The sequence below is a fragment of the Bombina bombina genome, chromosome 3, assembly GCF_027579735.1.
Source record: "Bombina bombina isolate aBomBom1 chromosome 3, aBomBom1.pri, whole genome shotgun sequence".
In the NCBI taxonomy this organism is placed as follows: domain Eukaryota; kingdom Metazoa; phylum Chordata; class Amphibia; order Anura; family Bombinatoridae; genus Bombina; species Bombina bombina.
In genome coordinates, this window is record NC_069501.1 from 1,144,040,903 (window position 1) to 1,144,067,428 (window position 26,526).

Below are 26,526 nucleotides of genomic sequence, written 5' to 3' on the forward strand. Positions count from 1 at the left end.
TTGAGTTTATCCACAACACTATTCCAAGACTAGGCATGTCAATGGTTGAATGTTGAGAGTTCTTAGTTTGTTGCTAATTGTCCTTGCAAGGGGAAAAAAAAAAAAAAAAAAAAAAAAAAAATCAATCTTTGCCAAGGAATGATGTCTAATAGAGTTTTGTTGCTCTCTCACGGTCGGGAGATTATCTCCTTGTAGAGAAAATGTTACTCATTGAGTATTTGTTTAGTATTGTAAGTTGTCAATATGTTTTTTCTTCCTCTTTTTTCTCTCTTTTTTTTTCCCTCTTTCTCCTCTCCCTTCTCTTCTTCTTCTCTGTACACCAACTGTGCCTACACATCAAACGCAAAATATATCCCAAATCACCAACCAAATTGAGCTTCTATACACTTCCCACACATGAATAGTCATAAACAGCAGGAACTTATTCTTTTTACACAAAATGCTAAGGGCTTAAACTGTCCCAATAAAAGGAGAATGGCTATGTTGGACTTCCATAAACAAGGGGGTCACATCCTATTCCTCCAGGAAACCCATTTTAAGGCTAAAAACTACCCTAAATATTTTTCCTCTAATTATCCAGTACATTATCATAGTACCCACCCAAATAAAAAAATTAACGGAGTTAGTATTCTAATTCATAGATCCATCCCCTTTACCAAAACACAATTAATTTCAGACAAAGAGGGAAGGTACTTGTGTTTAAAGGGCCTCCTTTATGGTAAACCAGTAACTCTAATGAATATCTATGCCCCCAACTCGCACCAGGATAAATTTATAGCTACGATAACAGATCTATTAGTTGGAGAAGTTACAGGCTCCCTAATACTAGCAGGAGACATTAATTTTCCACTAGACCCATCGATGGACTGTTCAAACCCAAACAATAGAGTCAAAACTCCAAACCTTATCAATATATGGGGAAATTTGAAATTACTGGGCTTACACGACACCTGGAGATTCTTTAACCCTCAAAAAAGAGATTATACCTTTTTCTCGCATCCTAACCGCAGTTACTCCAGACTGGACTACATTTTTGTAGACCATCTAATCCTCTCTCACACCAAACACTCAGGCATAAAACATACAGCATGGTCAGACCACTCATTAGCTACCTGTGTTATTAATTGGCCCTCAGCTCCATTCCGGTCTTTCCAATGGAGACTAGATGACTCTATGCTCCTAAACCCAAGTCTGATAAAGCAATTTACAAAACATATAAAATCATATTTCTCTTTAAATAACACATCGGATGTTAACACAGCTACTGTTTGGGAAGCACACAAGTGCACCATGAGAGGGGAATTCATCAAAGCCAGAGCACAAATCAATAGGAAAAGTAGGGAAGAGGTAGAAACTATCACCACAGAGTTAGCTGATTTGGACTATGCACATAAAATCAACCCCACAGACAACGCTATCCTTGAACGCATTAAAACAGCTAGAGAGAAACTAAACGCCATCCTCCAAACTAAAGCCCAAAAACAGCAACTTCGTATTCAACAAAATTTTTACAGGGAGGGTAATAAACCGGGGAAAATTTTGGCCAGGGCGCTAAAGAACCAACAGCAGAAAACATATATTCACTCCATTAAATCCACTCAGGATAAGCACATAGAAGATACCAAAAACATAGCAAAAGAATTTAAAGAATTTTACCATAAACTTTACAATCTCTTTCCCGCGAGAGACCCCCAAGCCCATTTCCAACTATGTAATCAATATTTAGACCAAATTCCAATACCACATTTAACCTCAGAACAACGCGAACATCTAGATTCACCTATCCAAGCATCTGAGATACAAGATGCAATAAAACAACTAAAGCAAAACAAAGCCCCAGGACCCGACGGCTTCACGGGCCTATACTATAAAACCTTTGCAAAGCTCCTAATACCACATTTAACGTCCCTTTTTAATTCCATCCCAGAAATACTACAATTCCCAGACAACATGCTACAGGCAAATATATCTGTCTTAGCCAAGCCCGGTAAACCCCCAAATACCCCAGCAAACTTCAGACCGATTTCGTTGCTTAATGTCGACCTAAAAATTTATGCTAAGATCCTAGCCACACGACTCAATCAAATTCTCCCAAAAATCATCCACCAGGACCAGGTCGGCTTTGTGCCACACAGGGAAGCCAAGGACAATACGGTCAAGGTACTCAATTTACTCGAATATATAACACAAAACAAAATCCCATCCATCTTTCTGTCCACAGATGCCGAAAAGGCTTTTGACCGTTTAGATTGGACATACTTGCAGGCAACCTTACAACATTTTCATATACCAAACTCCTTTATCCACAAAATCTTAGCCCTATATACCAACCCTACAGCATGTATAAAAATCAATGGTACACTCTCTGATCCATTTGAGATTCGGAACGGGTCTAGGCAAGGTTGCCCATTATCCCCGCTTCTCTTCATTATGTCCCTAGAGCCACTAGCTATTAAAATTAGACTCAACAACCAAATTAATGGGATAACCATAGATAACCAGACTCACAAACTCGCCATCTTCGCAGATGACTTACTCCTGACATTAACAGAACCCCTTACGTCCACACAAGTGGCTATTTCAGAACTCACGCAATTCGGCACCATATCCAATTTTATGGTAAACCTGTCCAAATCGGAATATCTACCCATTAACCTTTCCCCTTACTCTTTAGATATATTAACTAGGACATGTCCCCTGAAACAACAGAAAAAATATCTAAAATACCTAGGCATACATATATCCCCAGATAAAACAGATCTAAGAAAACACAATTACGGAAAATTAGTAACAGAATTCCAGACTCTCACGTCCAAATGGCTCCCCAAAAATATATCCTGGCTAGGTAGGATCCAGGCGGTAAAAATGACCCTTCTCCCCAAAGCTCTCTACATCTTGCAGACGGTCCCGATCTCGGGTATACAGAAAGACCTCGCTACTATGCAAAAAATTATTAACGACTACATTTGGAGACGTAGGCCACCGCGAATTAATAAAAACACTCTCTTTAAATCCCCCCTGGAAGGAGGACTGGGAGTTCCCCATCTCCTTTCCTATAAACTAGCGATCTCTCTACAGAGAATTTCGGATTGGTGTAGATTTGATGGCCCAAACTCTAGGCGATGGATTCACATTGAAAATGCTCTAGCATCCCCACACAAATTACAAGATATATGCTGGAACCCTGCATGCTTTAATAAGTACACAATCTCTTCTTCTTCAATCACTAACGAAACCTGGTCAGACTGGAGACTAATTAGCAATCCTCCTAATAAAATCTCCTCCAGATATTCACCACTTACCACCTTATTAAATAATCCAGAATTTAACCCAGGAATGTTACCAGAATACCTACATGTCCCTGATCTTCCGCAATCGCTTCCAATACATTCATTGCTAGAAAATTCTAGTAAAATAAAAGATAAAAACCAACTTAGTTTATTGGAACATCCTTTTCTATCTTCCTGGTTTCGCATACATCAGATGAGGCATTACATAATCTCCCATAAATACAAAAAAGATCTGACTCGCCCTCTTACACCCTTTGAGCAATTATGCATAACCAGAGACCCCACAAAAAGGACGATCTCCAAACTTTATAAAATCGTACTATCAAATACATTCCCTCACCCTCCTACATACACCAAAAGATGGGATAAAGAGCATAATACTAACACATCCTTGAAAGTTTGGGCTCGCAGATTTGCGAACTTAACTCACTCAGGCCACTCGGCGCAAGCAAAAGAGACCAACATTAAAATAATGATGAGGTGGTACCTAACCCCAGCTAGAATTAAATATATCTTCAAGAAATCCTCAGGGATGTGCTGGAGGGGCTGCGGACATGAAGGACACATCTCACACATATGGTGGGAATGTAGAAATATTAAAACATTTTGGTCCGGGGTCTTTAAGAACATTAATAAAACCTTGAATACAGATATCTCACCATCCCCAGATATAATAATGCTGAGCCATCCCCCCCCCATTTCCTGCAAAATAAGAAAACATTTGTTTCAGATTCTGCTCAACTCAGCCAATCAGCTGATCCCAAAATTGTGGAAATCCACTCGCATACCCTCGATTTCAGAATGGAAAGATTTAGTCAATAAAAATCTCCTGCTCGAGAGGTTTTACTACCTTAAATTAGGCCAACTTTCACTATTCCAAGACATGGTCTTCCTCTGGGAATCTAATATATATGCAGGTACATAACTTTTGATTTAGATAAAGGGATATGTACACATTAAATTCTCTCTTGCCCTCTGCACAAATACCTAACTTGTAATCAAAACAGTCAGTGGTGGGTACAGTTGGTGACTTAATCTAATCTATCTTTCTTTCTTTTCTTACCATTTCTACCTCGTGTAAGTAAGGCCCATTGCGGGCGGGTAGCCAATTGCAATTTCAACTATGAGCAGTTCGTGGGGGGAGTCCCACTCCCGGATGCCCAATAATTAAAACATCCTGAGGGCATGATTAGTCTGTTCAATCTTTTCCTTTTCAATTAGAACTCTCAGTACCCATAGCACATATGTGAAGGAATAAGGAAACAAACGGGACATTTGGGGGGGATGCTTTTCCCTACGTATCATGTCACTTGTTGCTACCTGTATGTTATATTGAATGGTGAAATGTAAAAATGGTTTCTTTTCTATATCTTTTATTGTCTTTTATTGTTATATTTTTACAAAATAAATAAAGATGAATATTAAAAAAAAAAAAAAATAGTAATTTGGAAAGTTGATTAAAATTGCATGCCCTGTCTAAATCATGAAAGAATAATTTTGGGTTTCATGTTCTTTTAAGGTATGCTCTGGGTTACATGATATTTAGTCAGAGCTCATTTACATCTCAGTGGCCACAATTAAGAAGATCAGGTAGTCACACTTGCATGGGAGTTCAAGAGGTGTAGCTCTGAATTGCTTTGTAAAAGCAAAACCATGCAAATTTTGTTAGCAAAATGACTAACTTTCTTTTCTGAAAGATTCATTTTTATGTATTTTTTTATAAAGTAGTATTTAATGGGACATTCTGTTTAAAACTGAGATTTACAACAAAACAATAAAACAGAATCTCATACTGCCCCCAAATTAAATAAGCTAAAATCTGTAGATCTATTCCCTTTATCAGGGGTGGATGACTGGGGTACACTGTACACAGATAGATTTTCTATAATCCACAGTAGCGTCCATATAATACAATAAAATATAATACAAGTGTGTGGGACAGACACTATTTGCCAAGTTAACAACTGAGACAGTAACACATTCTTAAAAATAGTATTACAAAATGTACCACCTGCACAACAATGTGTTGCTGGATCAGTGCATTGCATCCTTAGATCCAGTTACACTAGCACACATACCACCCAATAGCTTGTGCATTTAGATCCTTCATTGGGATCCCAATGCAGAAGTTAGAGATATCCTGCTCTTTTAGGAGCTGGATTCATTCTGTGCAAGATCCCCAACATTAAGATCTGTGCAGATTCAGATCTTAACATGGTGATTTTGCACCAGGAATCAATCCGGCTCTGAAAAGAGCTGAATAGCACTTCTGCAATTGGATCCTACCGGAGGATCAAAATGCACAAGCCTACTAGCAAAATCCCAAGATTTCCCTGCAAGTATCAGAAAACAGGAATATGGGTGCAGAGTTAGTGCAACCTGGGTGCAGTCCTAGTGTGTGATGCTGGGCAATTGAGTGCAATTGAGTCGGAGCAGGTTCATGGCTGAATGGCCCGCAGTTTGACTTTCTGAAAATGTAAAAATTATATGGAAGAGAGGGTGGCAGGGAGAACAGCAGGGCAGAGCTCTCAATGCAGCACCATCCTGGAAAATACAGGACACCAGGGAGCTCTGACAATGTGTTACCCTATTACACCTAAAATAGAAGCTGGTTCTTCACGGTTTTAGTATTATCATATGCACATAAGAAACTCTAAATATATACTTACTTGTACCAAATACAATGAGGTTTATCTTGTGGGTCAAAAACAGAGCATTGACAGCATGTAATGCAAGAAGTTTAGCATCTTGGAATGAAGAGGCCATAGAATTTGAGCAATCCAGGCAGATTGTTACCTCTCCAGATTCTTCTGTGCTTTGAAACTGAGGCTGAAATACCAGCATGCATGCCTATAAAGTAACAGTGATATGATCAAGTCAATGACTGACTAAAGTAAACCAAATATACAGTATTTTACAATAAAACAAAGAGATACTCTCCTAGATAGTAATTGTGAGAGTTCCATGTGAGACATACAGTTTAATACCTATATTAAGACCAAAAGAAGATTTACTAAACCATGGCCTAGCTGTACAAAACAAATAAAGCTGCTCAGTGGGGTGACACATAATTTGTAGAGATCAGTCTCAATCTAGGTGCATCTTCATTCTCAGCGACTCGAGGATACTGTAACAGAACAGAAAATGTAATGTTTCAAAAGATTTCTGACCAAGTTACTATAATGGAGCCAGTATGGAAGAAAATCTAGCAGAAGGAGCACATTTCTCCTAGTGGCTCAATTTTCATGACAGAATCATACTCAAAAATATATAATTTGAGTCCGAGGAGCTGTATATAAAACTTAAATTTTATTCAGTCATCCATTGTCACATCGAGCCCATACAATGCCATCCATCACGAAAGGGCAATAAAAGCATGTGTGGGAATTCTTTAGAATTATACTCAACCGACTATTATTTAGTGAAACAGCACTGTGTTTGGTAACTAATAATAGTTCTTAAAGGCTGCTGCCATGATAAGCCATTACAGAGATTCTGTCTACAGTAGCAGTAATACCAGTACCCATATTACATGAACCCCACTACATTTCAGCCCTTAACGTCACCATTACAGCTCCTCCACACACTTTAATCCAAAGAGCTGCTCACCTGACCCTGCCAATGCAAGAAACCTAACCGCAAACTTCATCACAGCAAAATATCCTTACCATGCTTTCCAGAGCCCTCCAACACTATTTAACCCTAACTGAGCTGATAAAACATCCCCAATAAAATTAACTCTGTTTGCTACAACTCCCCAATCATTATTTACAATAACTGACGCAGACCATACAATCATAATTTACTCTTACCTCAGTTATTACCCCACAGTTTTTGGTTATAATGGACGAGCAAGACCCACAATCATATTTAACCCTAACCACAACTACAATTATGTGAGCTTTCTTAATGAACAAGGAGAGGGTACCAGGCTTTTTTTGTTTTTGTTTTTTAACAGAAACATATATCAAATCCAAACTAATGAGTTATCAGTGAGAGTATAACTTGTTTTCAAAATGATTCAGTACCATTATCATTTAAAAAGCTGCTTTTGCCTGTTGAAATCACCACCTATACTGAAAAAGTCAATAGTATTGGCAATAGAAAAGCAGAAATCAATCTACCAGTGGTGAGTTAGAGAGAAAGTCCAACTGATTTCAAAGGGTTTTCCTGCAGCTGCTTTAAAAAATAGTAAAAACTTATCAGATGGTTGCCTGAATACATTTTTTACTTTAACTAAGGCACTGGTTTTCAAACCGTCCTCAGACCTCCCTAACAGGCCAGATTTTTAGGATATCTGAACTAGAGCACAGGTGAAATAATCATCTGATTAGTAAACCAGGTTATTTTACCTGCTCTCTCCCAAGGTAATCCAGAAAATCTGGCCTGTTAGGGAGGCTTGAGGAGAGGTTTGAAAACCAGTGAACTTCGGTTAGACACTAGCGTGGAACAGTAGATGCAGCTTATATAAGAAAGCATCCCAGACTGTCCTATCTAATCCATAAACTGCATTGCCTTGAACTAGATTCAGGCATTGTTAAAAGGACAACACATTAAAAAGGGAGAAATGTTTACATTAAAAAGTCACTCTTTTTAAGTGGGTAAAATAATGGCCTATAGTAGGCAGCACAGTATTTACAGCAATGGAGTTGATTAAAAGGATTGGCAGTTGATAATGATGATGATCCTCATAAGTTTGTTCTAAAACTAGTGGAAACTCTACAATATGACATTCTTTTCAAAAATGATTAGTGGGTTTTGTGTGAATTTGTTTCAAAAAATATTCTACCAAACAAAAAAAAATCTCTTCACACTGAGGGCTTGATTTTCTGAAGTTCTCTGGTATGTCAAGATATTCTAAGAAGCTTTGGTAAGAAATGCAACATCCCTGAAATAGTTATAGAAAGCAGATTCTACCTTGAGAGAAGTTTATCTTACTATGCATTATTCTAGATGTGAAGCAGAGGCACTTACATTGCAATATAATAATACAGGCACAAAACAAATTGTGTAATCTCTCTCCAGAGACAATCAGATCTTTAGCATGAACTGGATGGTGAAGTCAATAGTGCTATAAATCCATTTGTTTTTATTTTACACTCTAAATAATATATTTCAACTTCATAACAAACTGTAAAAATGCAAAAAATAAATGAATAAATGTTTTATGGCAGTGCATTACCTCACTGTCGTGATCAGGGTGCTTTTCAACCCACATTCTTGGAAGGTACATGTCTTTCATATAAATCGCCAGATGAAAACCACTGTCATCTAAAGAACTTTCATTCTCAGTTTGTATCACGGCTTTGCAATCCGTTTTCTACACACAAAAAAATATTGGCTATTATAACTGAATTCAACTAACAGATATTCTTTACTGAATTAGAAATAAGAGATTAATTCATTTAGAACAAGCAGAACAACTAATAATAGGATTAATTAATAATAAATATTAATGGACATTGCGAATTTGCTTGATTTCCAGTGGAGCTGACATGCTAAAACTTAAATGGCTGCCCAGCTATAATGAACCAAAGAGAAAGCATTACCCCAGGTTGGGAGAGAGTTTTGTGAATAGAATGTAATTTGAATTATAGTCCAAACTGAAGTTAATTTGATCTCTCAATCTTTTAAATGTAATATTTAAATATCTTAAAGTCTTAATTTGTATTTTGAAGAGTATGGAAAAAAAAACAGGTAAGAAACATTTGAACTAGGATAATTTTATATATGGCGAAGAACCTATAAATTGCATAAAAACGTGCTGCCATTTTGCAAAACAATTTAAACATGCAAGACAAAAACCAAAATGGCCAAATGGAAATCTGGGGAAATTGGATATTCACTTACAAATAAGGATTCACTAAGATAATATTTATACTCATATCTATGTGCTAGTTTCCTATGTAAAAATGTTGTATTGATTTACTCATATCTAAATATATGAATTTATTGACATTTTATGCTGGCAAGTATACATTGTGATCATCATATCTATAGGAATGCCAAATTGTAGTAATTTCTGAGGGAATGGCAAGAAAAATGGCTTTGCATATCTAATTTGCATATCTTACCCAGAATCCTCTTGTGCATTTGTAACTATGTACATGGAGTTTTACTGGCGAAAAGCAAGCGGGGAACGTGCCAGGATGTGCTAGTTTCCTATGCAAAAATGTTGTATTGATTTACTCATATCTAAATATATAAATGTATTCACATTTTATGCTGGCAAGTATACATTGTGATCAGTGGAGGCTCCTCCATTAGGGCACGTGGGGCAGTGCCCCCCCCCCCACAATTTTTTGGGAGGGAAAAATAGAATAAAAAGTTTATTAAAAAAAAATAAAAAAAAGTTTATATATATATATATATATATATATATATATATATATATATATATATAAATTACATTGCAAAGTTGGTGGCATATGCAAAGTTGGTGGCATAGTTGTTTAATAAAATTTTTTTGTGGTGGGTGGTAAAAAATATCTTGCCATTTTAATATAATAAAAAAAAAATAAGAGGCTAAAAGCATTGATATTTAAAGGTTGGGCATTTTTGGAATCTGCCCCGTTTTAGAGTCCCTTTACACATGTGCAGAGTCTCCCCTTGATATGTAAATTATGCCAGCCCTTTTATTTCTATGACGGACATTTAAGCATAGACGTCCAATTTTTTTAAAAAAGGAGTCTCAAACACCCATTGGATGATACTGTATGGGGGGCGGATTTACACAGAGGACGTCACCCATCTATAAAAGGCAATTAAGAAGCACGCGCGATTGTAAGGGACTTCCGATTTTTGCTATCACTTCACACTTAAGTAACCTTGACACCTCCACGTGGGCGAGGAAAGCACCGGGCAGAGCGGTAAGATAAGTGCAAGACTCCTCATTTAGTGCTGGGGATCCCTATTTGTCCATCCATTGAATTAAATGAGTCAGGCATTTTGTTCCACGTAGCGGTCACTGGAAACACTCTCCATATAAAAATCCCTCCCCACTGCCGATGAGATCATCCATCAGTACTAACTTACTTGTCCCCTGCCATGCTGGTGATAAAATGCTGTGCATTATCTAAGTACATTGGAGTTGGAGCTGACCCGTTGCAGAGACAAGGAGAAGTCTGGGCATATTCTGGTAACAGACAGTTAAATTAATTAGGCAGCCTATAATTAAACTGTCCATTACCGGAATATGCCCAGACCCCTCCCTGTCTCTGCAACGGGTCAGCTCCTCCTACTCCAATGTACTTAGTTAGATAATGCACAGCATTGCAGCACCAGCATGGCAGCGGTCAGGGACAAGTAAGTTAGGACTGACTGAGCTCATTGCCAGTGACGAGGGATCTTTATATGGAGTGTTTCCAGCGCTGGTTGTAAGCAGAGCTCCCTGTGGGAGAGAGAATCTACTGCATATGTGCTATGACCCCCCGAGTCGTCGATTGCCGTCCCCTTTTAATAAACTTAAATTACCTTAACTCATCCAACAATTAAAGAATACACAGACACGTGTTGCTTGGTAAAATACTGGCCACAGCCTGTTTATTAAATACCAAATTTAAAACACCAAATCAATAAATCTTTGAACCATATAAAATCCATTAACTCTGAAGATGCTAGCTCCCAAACTTAATTCATTAAGCTCCCTTTTCTTGTTGACCAGGCCGTGTATAAATTCACCTGGACTTAAATAAGTCCGTTAATTCTTTAAAAACCACCAAGCTCCAAGGAACCCCATGTCCAAGAAGCTACTTAACCTGCTCTCCCACCCCGTGGGGAGATTAACCCATTCACTTATGGCCATAGTCCAATTGCAGAAGTGAGGGAACTAGCACCCGCCAAAGACTGGACTGACTGCCAGGCAGACCAGCCCGCCACCCCTCACGCCATAGATACCAAAATCTCTTGGAGCCCCAAGAGAAACCACCTTAAACCTAAAACATTAAGGTGTACACCAACCTGCAAATAAAATTCACCATTACTCGCATCCTCCAATCACTGATGCCCCACCACACATTGTATTCCACGCATAAGACTGCAACCAGCTTGTTCACCTACTTCCCCCTGTTAATTTCACAATGGAGCCATGCCACCCTCCAACCAATCTCGTAACCATGGCCCAACCAAACTCATAACCACGGCAGACCATACTACCGTTAAACCCTGGCAAGCCCACAAAACCTCTCCAAACCTCCTTAATCTTATTCAACAGGCTCCTCTGGGGCAAGAAAACCCAAACATTACCTCGCCCCGGACCACTAGTACCCCCAAGATCGGAACAGTTCAGCATAATACACCACTAGCTGCAACATGCAAGCCAATCTGGGGGCCCCGTACTCCAAACCATCCAATATCCTTGTCAAATTGAACACCCAAATTTCAGACACCCCCAACACAGATGACTTGAAGAACCTCAACCTACCTGCACCTTTAATAAAGCCATCAAACCCCCTACAGCAGCTTCAGAGGCTGCCCAAATCCTCCAGGCAAATGGACATTTTTGATACCGTGAAAATCACCTCCCTATAACCCAGCCCCACATGGGGCCATATATTACGAAAGACCACCCACAGGAGTACCATCCTCCACAACTCTTAAGCAAAATCACAACACATGCATTGCGCCATCTCTAATGCCCCTAACTGAAATCAATCCTTCCCATTCCACTCAACTTTTGCACAGGCAGACCCTGTGTCCGCGCTATGGAAGACCTCACCAAGTGGGCTGGTCATCCGTACCAAGATACCCCCTCCACACCGGGAATGCTCTCCCCACTGTTTGCCCATGGCGCGAAATCTCAGGAGTAATGTCATTGAAAAAACACTTAAGGCATTGGCCAGTGAATTATGAATTGCAGAAATGTGCATCGCTCCCACCAACTCATGGAAACATGCAATGCAACCCAATTGCCCTCAACAATTCCATGACCATGGGATTAGGGGTGGGAGGGGGCAGATAATATGCCAACTACTGACACCCCTCCATGTTGTCAGCGTGGACAACCCCAACCCGTTTCCAAATAAATCTGCCCACACAAACACGGCCACCAGCACTGTAATAGCTCAAGAAACTAAGGCATTACCCATTCCACCTCCTCCCGTTTTTGCTGGTCAGTGAGGCGCACACTAAGCAACCGCACCAGCCGGTCAGTCCCCATACCTACCAAGAAATCTTGGCACATGAATCATGGCAGACCCACTAAAATAAATATAAAACACCCAAACAAGGTCACTGTTTGGCACCCTTAAAGAATAACAAAATGATGGGGCTGCTTCACCTCGGCCGCTACCAATGCTAAAACTGCAAATTCTCCCGCCATAGATAATGCTGCAGGAAAATTTAGTTTTCCCTGCAAAATTGCAAAGTCCTGAGCGTGACTCTAGCAGACTCCCTGGAGGTCCTTATTTCCTTCTGCAAGACCACCTTTAATCCCAATGCTCTGCACTCCATTACCACAGACACAATAGTAACATTAAGAAAATAATCACTGACGGCAAGTCTTCCGACTTAGAAATGCTAGGTACCCCCACAATCCTCAGCCATTCTAGCAAATTATCCCCGATGCATAAACAGGCAAGGGTATTGGCCGGCCAGGCAAACAAAATAAAACGTACAGAATAAAAGTAATAAATTCGCTCCTTTAGGGCTTATTTATGTACATGAACCAGCTGATTCCATGTATTAAAGGCACAACCTAACAAAACGGGTTGAGCTTGTAGGTATAATCAGAACCCATTACTGTATCCCATTGTGTACATATACATGCTTCTTTATCTTATAACTGCCCATAAACAAATAACCAACACTAGTAAAGAACAATGTGAAATTAACATTTTATAACCTTATCTCTTCCATATCCCACTGTAAGAGCAATGTCAACTACAAGCTATGTTAACACAGCTTGTCCTTGATGCCAAAAACTTTAAGGATGGGTGGGGATACCACAGGGAAAATACCCCTTTACATCCGCCGATATAAGGGTAATGGAAACACTTGTAACACATTGAGTAAATTGTCCCTTCGAGACAAAAAGTATGGAAAATACCCCCAATAGGATCGGACACAGACCCGGAAATCTCCCCACCAGAGAGAATACAACAATCAAATTAGCGATCTCAAAAACAGCAAAATCATACAGTTGCAATGCCAGATATGAGGACCCCCCCAAAAGAGGGGGATAAAAATAATCACACACACATACATATCTATATATACCCATATCTATATATCCAATTTAATATTATCAACATCACCAGGAATATGCAAAGCACCAACAGAGTATTGCAGCGCTATAAAGCTAGACCGTATACAAGGTAACATTTATAGATATCAAAAGGGGTAGATGGCCCTCCCAAAGTTTCACCGCTGCAGTATGCTCTGAGGAAGGCGATCTACAGACCGCTGGGCTCATATGATATAACCGTACCCTATCAGGGTCACTAAATACTACACAACATAAGGGATGGTGCTGCCGACAGCACTGTGACTCCCCGTATTAACCCTATTAGGGTCACTAAATACTCCACAACATAAGGGATGGTGCTACCAACAGCGCTGTGACTCCCATTGTTATGAAAGAGATAGTAACAATTGCACACCCATACTCAGTATAGATAAAAGAATATCCTCCATATGACATAAATCCTTCAGATGAAGAAAATTGGAAAACCTTCGAGAAGGATAATTTTCCAACCAGACATGATTGCATGGCCCACATATCCAATGTACATATTAGATACTAAAATTCTAGAAATATATGTATATGACATCATATACACATGATTAAGTCCCCCATAGGCAACAAACATGAAAAAGACTTAAAGGGACAGACTACACCGAAATTTTCAGCATTCCAAAAACTAGATAATCCCTTACTTGTTCCCCATGTTTGCAGAACCAACACAGTTATATTAAAATGTTACCTCTGATTACCTTATATCCAAGCCTCTGCAGTCTGCACCCTGATCATAGTGCCTTGCCAGACATGCAGTTTACCAATCAGTGCAGACTCCCAAATAACTCCACGGGAGTGATCACAATGTTATTTATATGACCACATGAACTAGCGCTGTCTAACTGTGAAAATACTTACAAAATCCTCTGAGCTAAAAGGCGGTTACCAACAGTTCAGAAATCATTTACAGCTGGGTTCATAGGATATAAAAGTACCCTATTAGGTCCCTATATTCTATATAACAGAAGGGATGGTGCCGCCAACAGCGATGTGACTCTCTTTGTTATGACAGAGATTGAAATATTTGCACTCCCATAGTACAGTATAGATGAAATAATATCTCCATATAATGATATTAAAAAAAAAAAAATGTTAAACAATGGGAGGGAGGGAAAAACTTCTTGCTGCCTTGAAATCATTTTCTGAAGATGGCCGTCTCACCACTTCCTTATATGGCCTTCTGTAACCCACCCCACTCCAGCAAATATGGGACTACTCCTCCCATGGGTCAAAAGCCCCCTCCCCCTACGTTCCTTCGTGTCCGGGGGCTGGCAAGTGTATAACTGAGATCGGATGTGTGTAAGAATTAAAACTTAGCGCCATCATCGTCTGCTGCACACAGGAGTGTTTGTATTAAAGACTACAAAGAATACAAACACCCCGGTGTGCAGCAGACAATGATGGCGCTAAGTTTTAATTCTTACATACATCCGAACTCAGTTACACACTTAGCACATGACATGTGCTTATCAAAATAACAAGGAGAAAGAAATAGGTGATGTCACTGTGTGTTTAAAAATGTGCAACATGGTCAAGAAATGTATTTTGCAATATGAAAAAATGTCATTCATATTTATGGGTATTTACTGTAATTCCTGCTGCATTCAGATCTGTCCTGGAAGCATAGGTGTTTGCAATGAATGCATTGCAACTCTCTCACTGCTTAGTGGTTAAGCACTTCTGGTCATATAGATATAGATCAAATGTAAAATAAAATTCACTGGAAATATGTATGACAAATTCTTATCAGGAATATGAATATTATGGAAACCTAGTTAATTCCCTGGTTCCCTGGTGTATACCGGTTCAAATATATGGAGCCATTTGAGGGGCGGGATTTATTTCAAGGGGTGGGGTCAGGGGCGGGGCCAAGCACCCCACCATCTTCAAAATTCACCAGCCACCACTGGATACTTTGATGTTTCCTTCTCTGTGGAGGTGTTTCCTGTGCCGGACCGTGCTATGGAAATTGTTACTCGGGAATGGGAGAAGCCGGGGATTCCCTTTTCCTCTTCCCCAGTTTTTAAACAGATGTTTCCGTTGGCTGACTCCATTAAGGAGTCGTGGCAGATGGTACCCAAGGTGGAAGGGGCAATTTCTACTCTGGCTAAGAGAACTACTATTCCTTCAGAGATAGTTGCTCTTTCAAGGACCCAATGGACAAGAAGCTTGAGGCTTACTTGAAAAAGATGTATATTCATCAAGGTCTCCAATGGCAGCCTGCGGTGTGTATTGCTACTGTGACAAGTGCTGCAGCTAATTGATACTCTTATTGAGTCTCTTCAAGCAGAGACTCCTTTGGAGGAGATCCAGGATAGGATTAAGGCTCTTAAATTAGCCAATTCCTTTATTACTGATGCCTCTTTGCAGGTCATTAAGTTAGGAGCCAAAATATCTGGTTTTGCTGTATTGGCGAGTAGAGCATTATAGCTGAAATCTTGGTCAGCGGATGTTTCATCCAAGTCTAAAATTTCAGCGATTCCATACAAGGGGAAGACCTTGTTTGGACCCGGTTTGGCTGAAGTTATTTCCGATATCATGGGTAGTAAATGGTTTTTCTGCCACAAGATAAGAAAAATAGACCGAAGGGATGTCAGAGAATTTTCGTTCCTTTTGTAACTTCAGAGGCAAATCTTCCCCCACCTCTTGCAAGCGGGATCAGTCCAAACCTTCTTGGAAACCCAGTCAGTCTTGGAACAAGAGCAATCTAAGAAGCCCGCAGCTGAGTCTAAATCAGCATTAAGGGGTGGCTCCCGATCCGAGATCGGATCAAGTGGGGGGCAGACTCTCTCAGTTCTCTCAAGCCTGGATACAAGATGTCCCAGATCCTTGGGACGTGGACATAGTATCCCAGGGTTACAAGTTAGAATTCAAGACCTCTCCTCCCAGGGGCAGGTTCCACCTCTCAAGATTACTGCAGACCAAATAAAAAGAGAAGAGTTCTTGAAATGTGTACAGGACCTTTCCTACCTAGGAGTGATTGTTCCAGTTCAGGAGCAGGATCTGGGGTTCTACTCCAATCTGTTTGTGGTTCCCAAAAAAAGAGGGAACTTTCCAACCGATTCTTCATCTAAAGTGTCTAAACAAATTTCTCAGAGTACCCTCCTTCAAGATGGAGACTATCAGTTCTATTCTTCCTTTTGTGCAAGAGGGTCAGTTCATGATGACCATAGACCAGAAGGATGTGTACCTTCATGTTCCCATCCACAGGGATCATCACACATTTCTGAGATTTGCCTTTCTGAACAATCATTTTCAGTTTGTGTCTCTTCCATTTAGTCTTGCCACAGCTCCCAGAATTTTCTCAAAGGTTCTGGGGGCTCTTTTAGCAGTGATTCAGTCTCTGGGAATTGCTGTGGTGCCCTATCTGGATGATTCTCTGGTGCAGGCGCCATCTTTTCAACTAGCAAAATCTCAGACAGAGATCTTTTTGTCTTTTCTTCGTTCCCACGGATGGAAGGTAAATTTGGAAAAGAGTTCCCTTGTTCCGGCTACAAGGGTGGTTTTCTTAGGGACCATTATCGATTCCCTATTAATGAAAATATTTCTGACGGAAGTCAGAAGAAACAAGATTCTTTCCACTTGCCTCTCTCTACAGTCTGCTGTTTGACCATCAGTGGCCCAATGTAAGGGAGATAATTGGTCTGATGATTGCTTCCATTGACATTGTCCCCTTTTCTTGGATCCATTTGAGAGCTCTGCAGTTATGCATGCTCAGTCAATGGAACAGGAATTATGTGGATCTGTCTCAGAAGATAGTGCTAGATCAGTCGAAAAGAGATTCTCTCCCTTGGTGGCTGTATCAGAAACATTTGTCTCAGGGGACATGTTTTCGTATACCTTCCTGAGTGATTGTAACCACGGACACCAGCCTGATTGGTTGGGTAGCAGTCTGTACTCGTTGAACAGGGACTTTGGTCTCAGGAGGAATCTGCTCTCCACATAAACATATTGGAGTTGAGATCAATTTTCAATGCCTTGATGGCTTGGCCTCAGCTGGCCTTAGCCCGGTTTATCAGGTTCCAGTCAGACAACATAACCTCAGTGGCTTACATCAACCACCAGGGAGGGACTCAGAGTTCCTTAGCCATGAAGGAGGTGGCTCGGATCATTCAGTGGGCGGAAGCTCACAATTGCTGTCTGCCATCCACAGTCCAGGAGTGGACAACTGGGATGTGGATTTCCTGAGCAGACAGACTTTTCATCCCAGGGAGTGTTAAATCCATCCAGAGTTGTTTTCCAGGTTAACCATCAAATGGGGGATACTGGAGTAGGATCTGATAGCGTCGACAGAACGCCAAGCTTCAAAAGGTACGGTTGAAGGTCAAGGGATCCTCAGGCCTGCCTGATAGATGCTCTAGCAGTTCCTTGAAACTTCAGGTTGGCATACCTGTTTCCTCCGTTTGCTCTCCTTCCACGAGTCATTGCTCGTATCAAGCAGGAGAGAGCATTAGTGATTTTAATAGCTCCTGCGTGGCCTCGCAGGATCTGGTATGCAGACTTAGTGGAAATGTTGTCTCTTCCTCCTTGAAAACTTTCTCTAAGGAAGGACCTAGAACTTCAGGGTCCCTTCCATCACCCAAATCTCATTTCTCTGAAGCTGACTGCTTGGAGATTGAACACTTAGTTCTGTCTAAGCATGGATTTTCTGATTTGGTCATTGAGACCATGATTCAGGCTTGTAAGCCTGTTACTAGAAAGATTTACCATAAGATATGGAGTAAATATCTTTATTGGTGTGAATCCAAGGGCTACTCTTGAAGTAGGGTCAGGATTCCAAGGATTTTGTCCTTTCTCCAGGAAGGTCTGGAGAAGGGTTTGTCAGTATTCTGAAGAGTCAGATTTCTGCTTCATCTATTTTGCTGCACAAGCGTCTGGCGGACGTGCCAGATGTGCAATCTTCTTGTCAGGCCTTGGTCAGAATCAGGCCTGTGTTTAAGTCTATTGCTTCACCTTGGAACCTTAACCTTGTTCTTAAAGTTTTTTATCAGGCTCCATTCGAGCCACTACATTCCATAGATATTAAGTTGTTATCTTGGAAGGTTTTGTTTCTTACTGCTATTTCTTCTGCTCGGAGAGTCTCGGAACTCTCAGCTTTGCAGTGCGATTCGCCTTATCTCTTTTTTTCATGCAGATAAGGCAGTTCTTTGTACTAAGTTTGGTTTCCTTCCTAAGGCTGTTTCGGATAGAAATATTAATCAGAAAATTGTTGTTCCTTCTCTCTGTACTAATCCTTCTTCTGATAAGGAACGTTTGTTGCACAACCTGGATGTTGTGCGTACTCTTAAATTCTATTTGCAGCCGACTAAAGATTTTTGCCAGTCTTCTTCATTGTTTGTTTTTTCTGTGAAACGTAAAGGTCAGAAAGCTACTGCTACTTCTCTTTCTCTTTGGTTGAGAAGTATAATTTGTTTGGCGTATCAGACTGCTGGACAGCAGCCTCCTGAGAGAATCACAGCTCATTCCACTAGGGCTGTCTCTTCTTCTTGGGCTTTCAAAAATGAAGCTTCTGTGGAACAGATTTGCAAGGCTGCAACTTGGTCCTCTCTGTATACTTCTTCCAAATTTTATAAATTTGATACTTTTGCTTCGGCTGAGGCTTCTTTTGGGAGAAAAGTTCTTCAAGCAGTGGTGCCTTCCATTTAGGTATACCTGTCTTGTCCCTCCCTAGTCCTCCGTGTCCTTTAGCTTGGGTATTGGTTCCCAACAGTAATTGGATGCCGTGGACTCTTAGGAAAGAAAACAAAATGTATACTTACCTGATACATTTCTTTCTTTCCGGATATGGTGAGTCCACGGCCCCGCCCTTTATTTTAAGACAGTTTTTTTGTCTAACCCTCAGGCAAATCTACACCTTGTGTTACTCCTTTTCTCCATTTTCCTTCGGTCGAATGACTAGGGTTTGTGGGAAGGGGAGTGATACTTAACAGCTTTGCTGTGGTGCTCTTTGCCTCCTCCTGCTGGCCAGGAGTGATATTGCCAACAGTAATTGAGGACGCTGTGGACTCACCATATCCGGAAAGAAAGAAATGTATCAGGAAAGCATAAATTTTGTTTTTTTCAGTATTTCTCTAGACACATGTTAAGTGACCTGCGCATCACATATAATAGATTGTTTTGATTGTAATTCTAAATGTGAATTTGAATCATGTTATTCTTTTAATAAAAAGAGATTTAAAAAAAAAAAATGTGCACACAGAGTATCTAAATATGCTTTGCTCACCAATACAGTGTAAAAAACTTTCACTAAAATAGTGATAGTTTTTTTATTAGAATGTTTTCTTATACAGTACCTGTGTATTAACAAACCAATTCTATTTAAATATAAGTGCACTCAATAATGAGTACTATAATCCATTAAACTGTGCTCTATATACTGAATTGTTCTTATATAACAAATTCTGAACTTGAATAACCAGTTACTTGCCTTTATTTTAATATCATGTGTGTGACTTCTGATAGATTCAATTTCATAGGGCATTTCAATGGACATATCCAGACAGAAAGAGCTGAAATATAGAATACAGGGGGGAAAAAAATCAGCACAAAGAAAACAGAAATAGAGTAATCAAGTCAGTGTTCTCTCCAAGACTTATTTAAAGGGAAAACATAAATAAAAATGCATGAATCAGAGCTTACAATTTAAAACAACTTTCCAATTTAATTCTATTATCACGTTTTCTTTGTTTTCTTGATATCCTATGTTGAAAAGCAGGAACTTAAAGGGACAGTCTACTTCAGAATTGTTATTGTTTAAAAAGATAGATAATCCTTTTATTACCCATTCCACTGTTTTGCATAACCAACAAGTTTATATTAATACACGTTTTACCTCTGTGATTACCTTGTATCCAAGCCTTTGCAGACTGCCCCCTTATTTCAGTTCTTTTGACAGACTTGCATTTAGCCAATCAGTGCCCTCTCACTTGTAAATCTATGGGCGTGGTCACAATGTTATCTGTATGGCACACATAAACTTATGCCCTTTAGATATAAAAAACTGCCAAATGTATTGAAATAAGGGGCAGCTTTTTTTTTTTTTTTAGAAAGTAGCATATGAGCCTACCTAGATTTAGCTTGTAACAAAGAATACCAAGAGAACAAAGCAAATATGATGATAAAAGTGAATTGGAAAATTGTTTAAAATTGCATTCCATATCTGAATCAGGACCCAGGGCTATTTTTACATATCTGCGGTGTTTGTGTTTAGCTGTAATTTTCCTCTTACTCATTTACTGTACCCACACATATTATATATCATTTTCCCGCCATTAAATGGACTTTCTAAAGATATGATTATTTTCATCATGTCTTATAATTTACTATAAAATTTTTTTATAAAATATGATGAAGAAATTGAAAAAAAAAACAAATTTTTTCTAACTTTGACCCCCAAAATCTGTTACACATCTACAACCAGCAAAAACACCCATGCTAAATAGTTTCTAAATTTTGTCCTGAGTTTCGAAATACCCAATATTTACATGTTCATTGCTTTTTTTGCAAGTTATAGGGCAATAAGTACAAGTAGCACTTTGCTATTTCCAAACAATTGTTTTTCAAAATTAGCAATTGTTACATTGGAACACTGATCTGTTAGGAATCCCTGAATAACCCTTCATATGTAATATTTTTTCTTAGTAGACAACCCAAAGTATTGATCTAGACCCATTTTGGTATATTTCATGCCCACATTTCCCCACCAAATGCAATCAAATAAAAAAAATTGTTCACTTTTTCACAAACTTTAGGTTTCTCACTGAAATTATTTACAAACAGCTTGTGCAATTATGGCACAAATGGTTGTAAATGCTTCTCTGGGATCCTCTTTGTTCAGAAATAGCAGACATATATGGCTTTGGCGTTGCTTTATGGTAATTAGAAGGCCGCTAAATGCTGCTGCACACCACACGTGTATTATGCCCACCAGTGAAGAAGTTAATTAGGGAGCTTGTAGGGTTAATTTTAGCTTTAGTGTAGTGTAGTAGACAACCAAAAGTATTGATCTTGGCCCATTTTGGTATATTTCATGCCACCATTTCACCACCAAATGCGATCAAATAAAAAATAATTGTTCACTTTTTCACAAACTTTAGGTTTCTCACAGAAATTATTTACAAACAGCTTGTGCAACTATGACACAAAAAGCTTCTCTGGAATCCTTTGTTCAGAAATAGCAGACATATATGGCTTTGGCACTGCTTTATGGTAATTAGAAGGCAGCTAAATGCCGCTGCGCACCACACTTGTATTATGCCCAGCAGTGAAGGGGTTTTATTAGGTAGCTTGTAGGGTTAATTTTAGCTTTAGTGTAGAGATCAGCCTCCCACCTGACATATCCCACACCCTGATCCCTCCCTGACCCCCCTCAAACAGCTCTCTTTCCTCCCCACCTCACAATTGTCACCACCATCTTTAGTACTGGCAGAAAGTCTACCAGTACTAAAATAATATGCTTTTTTTTTAATATAGCTATGCTGCAGTGTTGGATCCCCCCTTAGCCCCCAACCTCCCTGACCCTCCACCCCAAACAGCTCTCTAACCCTCCTCCCTCTACCTAGTTGCCGCCATCTTGGGTACTGGCAGCTGTCTCCCAGTGCACAGTTTGCTGAAATAAAATTGTTTTTATTTATTTTTTGTACAAATTCTCAAGTTTCTGAAGTGTAGCTGCCTCCTCCCAATATCCTCCTCCCCCTCCCAGATCCCTTGCCCAACATTGATTTCCCCCATCCCACTCCCTCCTCATACTATTGAATGGAAATCTGGCACCTAAATCCAAGAGAAGTCCTTTGATTCGCACTAAGAAAGGTATTTATACCACACCTTATGTTAAATCTTATGAGTAACAGGTTTACGAGCCTGAAGCATGGTATCAATGACCTTCACATAAAAAACTACGCCTAGCCAAAACTAGGCGTGCAATCTCCAAGCAGTCAGCTTCAGATAATCTAGATTTGGGAGGAGGAAGGGACCCTGTAGAAGGTCCTTTCTCAGAGGAAACCTCTAAGGGGGAAAATATGACATCTTAACCAGATCCGCAAACCAAATCCTGCAGGAGCTATTAGAATAACTCATGTCCCTTCCTGATTGATACAAGCTATTACTTGAGGAAGGAGGGCAAGCAGCAGAAAACAGGTACGCTAGATCAAAGTCCCAAGAAACCGCTGGAGTGTAGATTAGAACCACTTGAGGATCTCTTGATCTAGACCCGTACCCTGGAAGCTTGACATTTAGATGAGAAGCCATCAGATCCAACTCCAAAAAACCCCACCTTGGGGTTATCTTTGGAATACTTCCGGATGGAGAGCCCACTCCCCTGGATAAAAAGTCTGTCTGTTTAGAAAATTCGCTTCCCAGAAGTCCACCCCTGGGATGTGGATGACGGTGAGAAGACATTTGTGAGACTCCACCCTCTGGAGAATGAGAGTCACCTGATTCATGGCTAAGGAACTCCAAATTACTCCCTGGTGGTCAATATACTCCACCAAGGAGATGTCCAATCGGAATCTGATAAATCGGGTCGAACTTATTTGAGACCAAGCTGTTAGAGCATTGAAGATTGATCTCAACTCTAAATGTTTATTGGGAGAGAAGACCCTTCTCAAGTCCAAAGACCCTGAGCCTTTTAAGAACTCCAAACTGCTCCCCAGCCTGACAGGTTGACACCTGTGGTCACAATCTCCCAAGATGGTATCAGAAAGCATGTACCCTGAGACAGATGGTCCTGGGAGATCCACCAAGATATAGGTTCTTTGTTAGAGAGCCTAGAACTATCCTCTGAGAAAGATCTGAGAGGTCTCCATTCCATAGTCTGAGCATTCTTAACTGTAGAGGTCTCAGATGGAAACGAGCAAAATGAATAATGTCCATGGAAGCAACCATTAGACCAAATATTTCCATACACTGAGCCACTGAGGAATGGACGGAGGACTGAAAAGAAAGACAAGAAGCAAGGAGTCTGGATTGTCTGACGTCAGTCAGAAAATTCTTCATGGACAGAGAGTCTATGACCGTTCCCAAAAAGCATACCCTGGTGTGTGGTACCAGGGAACTCTTTTCCAGTTTTACTTTCCACCCGTGGAAACGTAGATGAGCGATAGAGAGTCTGTAAGGGATTTTGCTAAAAGAAATATGGCGTCTGAACTAATATATCGTTCAGGTATGGCACCCCTACAATCCCTTGAGATCTGACCACCACCAAAAGGGCTAGAACCTTTGAAAAGATCAGAGGAGCCGTGGCAAGGACGAAGGGAAAAGCAACAAATTGAAAGAAAGCGTTTGTCTAGAAAAAGAAACCGCAGGAAAAGGAGATGATCCCTGTGTATAGGAACATGAAGTTACGAGTTCATCCGGTGTATGGTAGTCAAAAACTGACCCTCCTGAACTAAAGGTAGAATGGAACGATTCTCTTAGGAACCACAAAAAAGGTTTGATAGAATCCTTGACCATGTTCCAACAAAGGAACATGGACAATCACTCATAAGTTAATTATATGGGCATGCAGCATGGAAACCCAACAGCAAGACAGCTATCCACTATGCCACAATGGCAAGTCTTTCCAGAAAAGATAGCTACTTGACGTAGTTTAAGAGGGCCTATATATATATTTTTTTTATTTATTTTTTTGGAATACATACAGTACATACACACACATATACATATAAATCTAAGATTGCCGAAATCACCTTTATATAAAAAAATGAAAAAATAAAAGACACCAGCAGAACAAACTGTACGAGAAAGCAGGTGCTTCACCTGGGCATGAACCCAACCAAAGACAAATTAGGAAGGTTTAAAAATAAACCTATTAAAGATGTTAGAAGATATATACAGGTGTCAATGTATTTTAAGGAATATATAGGAATAAATAGGAGCTATACCAGACAGAGCTGGAAATCTTCTCTTATGAGAGAAAAAGTAAAAACTCCCCTACGCAAAACAATTAAGTGTCCTGAAAATCACTAGGATAACTAGAGATATTCCAGTATTAAACATGCCAGACCCTGCTTGTTTCCGAGATAGACACGATCAGGCGCCAACAGGAAGGAGAGGTTGTAGGCTGCTGACACTGTCAGCACCCAGAAAACAGTACCTGAAACTAACACTATATCAATACAATATCTACTTTAGAGTACAGCAAAGGAAAATTATTCAATTGAATATAATCCCATAAATAAGGGATATGAAAGAAAGATAAAATATCCTAAATTAACCTGACTCATAAACATAAGAATGTTACGCGATGTCAGACACAACAAATCCTTATTAAAAAAGGATCAGCAACTGAGGCATGTCCCTTCAGGAGAAGCAGCACAGAGATCAGATTAATGAAAAATAAGAAGATGTAATTACATCAAAATGCCGCAGGATGGCAACAAACACCAAGGAATAACAAATCGATAATTTAAATAATGAAAAAGATGGGAGAAAAAGAGAGCTAAAAATTGAACCTACACAATAATATGCTCCCTAAAGCAGAGATAAAGAAGCCCAACTGTAGAGAGGGATAAAAACATGAGAGTAACAAAAAACACTTAGGCCTAGATTTATCAAAGCTGAGGCGGACAGGAGCGCGTATACGCGCCCCTGTACGTCTCAGCCCGAATGTGGCGGGGCGAAATTACCTGCAGATAATCACCATTGCACACGAGCGCAATTTTGCGCTCGCGTGCAATCCAGCCACCTGCCCGTGCACAGCCAATTTTGCGCTTGCGTGCAATCCCGCCCCCTGCCTGTGCACAGCCAATCACACGCGGGCAGGAGCTGTCAATCTCCTTGGTCGGACTAGACTGCAGAGATTGAATTTCACCACCTTAGAGGTGGCGAAGAGGTTAGGGAAGCGGCGGTCTGGTGACCGCTGCTTGTTAAATTACAGCAAGCAAGTTCTTGTGAGAGATAAATCGAGCCCTTAGTCCTGCACATAACAAAACTAAAATACCTCCCAGCATTTAGGAGCAGGTGGGCAGGAGCAGGGATGGGGCTTAAAAAAAAAATCATAAGACCAAAATAATATAGATACAATTCTAAATAAAGTCATATCTTCTAAAACTTTAAGGCAGCAAATCAAACACAAGCTCAAACCACTGGTATAGCTATGTGAGCTCTGTATTTAATTAGCCTTTTCAAAGACAGTGCTAAATAGTTTTATCTTAATTGGACATTTAATAATAGATTCTTTAAAAACTGCTCTCTGCATTCCTCATTAATATTCTAGATTCTGGCCTTTAAAGTCAGCAAAAATGCACAGTAACACACTACATAGCATATACTTACACATGCAGATACACACACACTACATAGCATACACTTATACAGGCAGATACACACACACTACATAGCATACACTTATACAGGCAGATACACACACACTACATAGCATACACTTATACAGGCAGATACACACACACACTACATAGCTTACACTTATACATGCAGATACACACACACACACACACTACATAGCCTACACTTATACATGCAGATACACACACACACACACACACTACATAGCCTACACTTATACATGCAGATACACACACACACACTACATAGCCTACACTTATACATGCAGATACACACACACACACTACATAGCCTACACTTATACATGCAGATACACACACACACACTACATAGCCTACACTTACACATGCAGATACACACACACACACACTACATAGCATACACTTACACATGCAGATACACACACTACATAGCATACACTTACACATGCAGATACACACACACACACTACATAGCTTACACTTATACGTGCAGATACACACACACTACATAGTATACACTTACACATGCAGATACACACACTACATAGCATACACTTATACGTGCAGATACACAGACACACACACTACATAGCATACACTTATACATGCAGATACACACACACTACATATCTTACACTTATACGTGCAGATACACACACACACTACATAGTATACACTTACACATGCAGATACCCACACACTACATAGTATACACTTA

The 26,526-nt window shown here is 39.9% G+C and overlaps 1 protein-coding gene across 2 annotated transcripts in view; it reads right to left on the reverse strand.

Annotated features, from left to right (window-relative positions):
• Nucleotides 1–26,526, reverse strand: part of PARP4 (poly(ADP-ribose) polymerase family member 4) — a 516,705-nt gene that overhangs the window by 333,227 nt on the left and 156,952 nt on the right. For both annotated transcript variants that reach the window (XM_053708536.1, XM_053708535.1), the window contains exons 20-22: nucleotides 19,952–20,033; nucleotides 8,473–8,610; nucleotides 5,960–6,140 (exon numbers count right to left, since the gene is read on the reverse strand). In XM_053708536.1, the coding sequence (XP_053564511.1) occupies nucleotides 5,960–6,140; nucleotides 8,473–8,610; nucleotides 19,952–20,033 (401 nt within the window). The remainder of the gene's footprint in view (nucleotides 1–5,959; nucleotides 6,141–8,472; nucleotides 8,611–19,951; nucleotides 20,034–26,526) is intronic.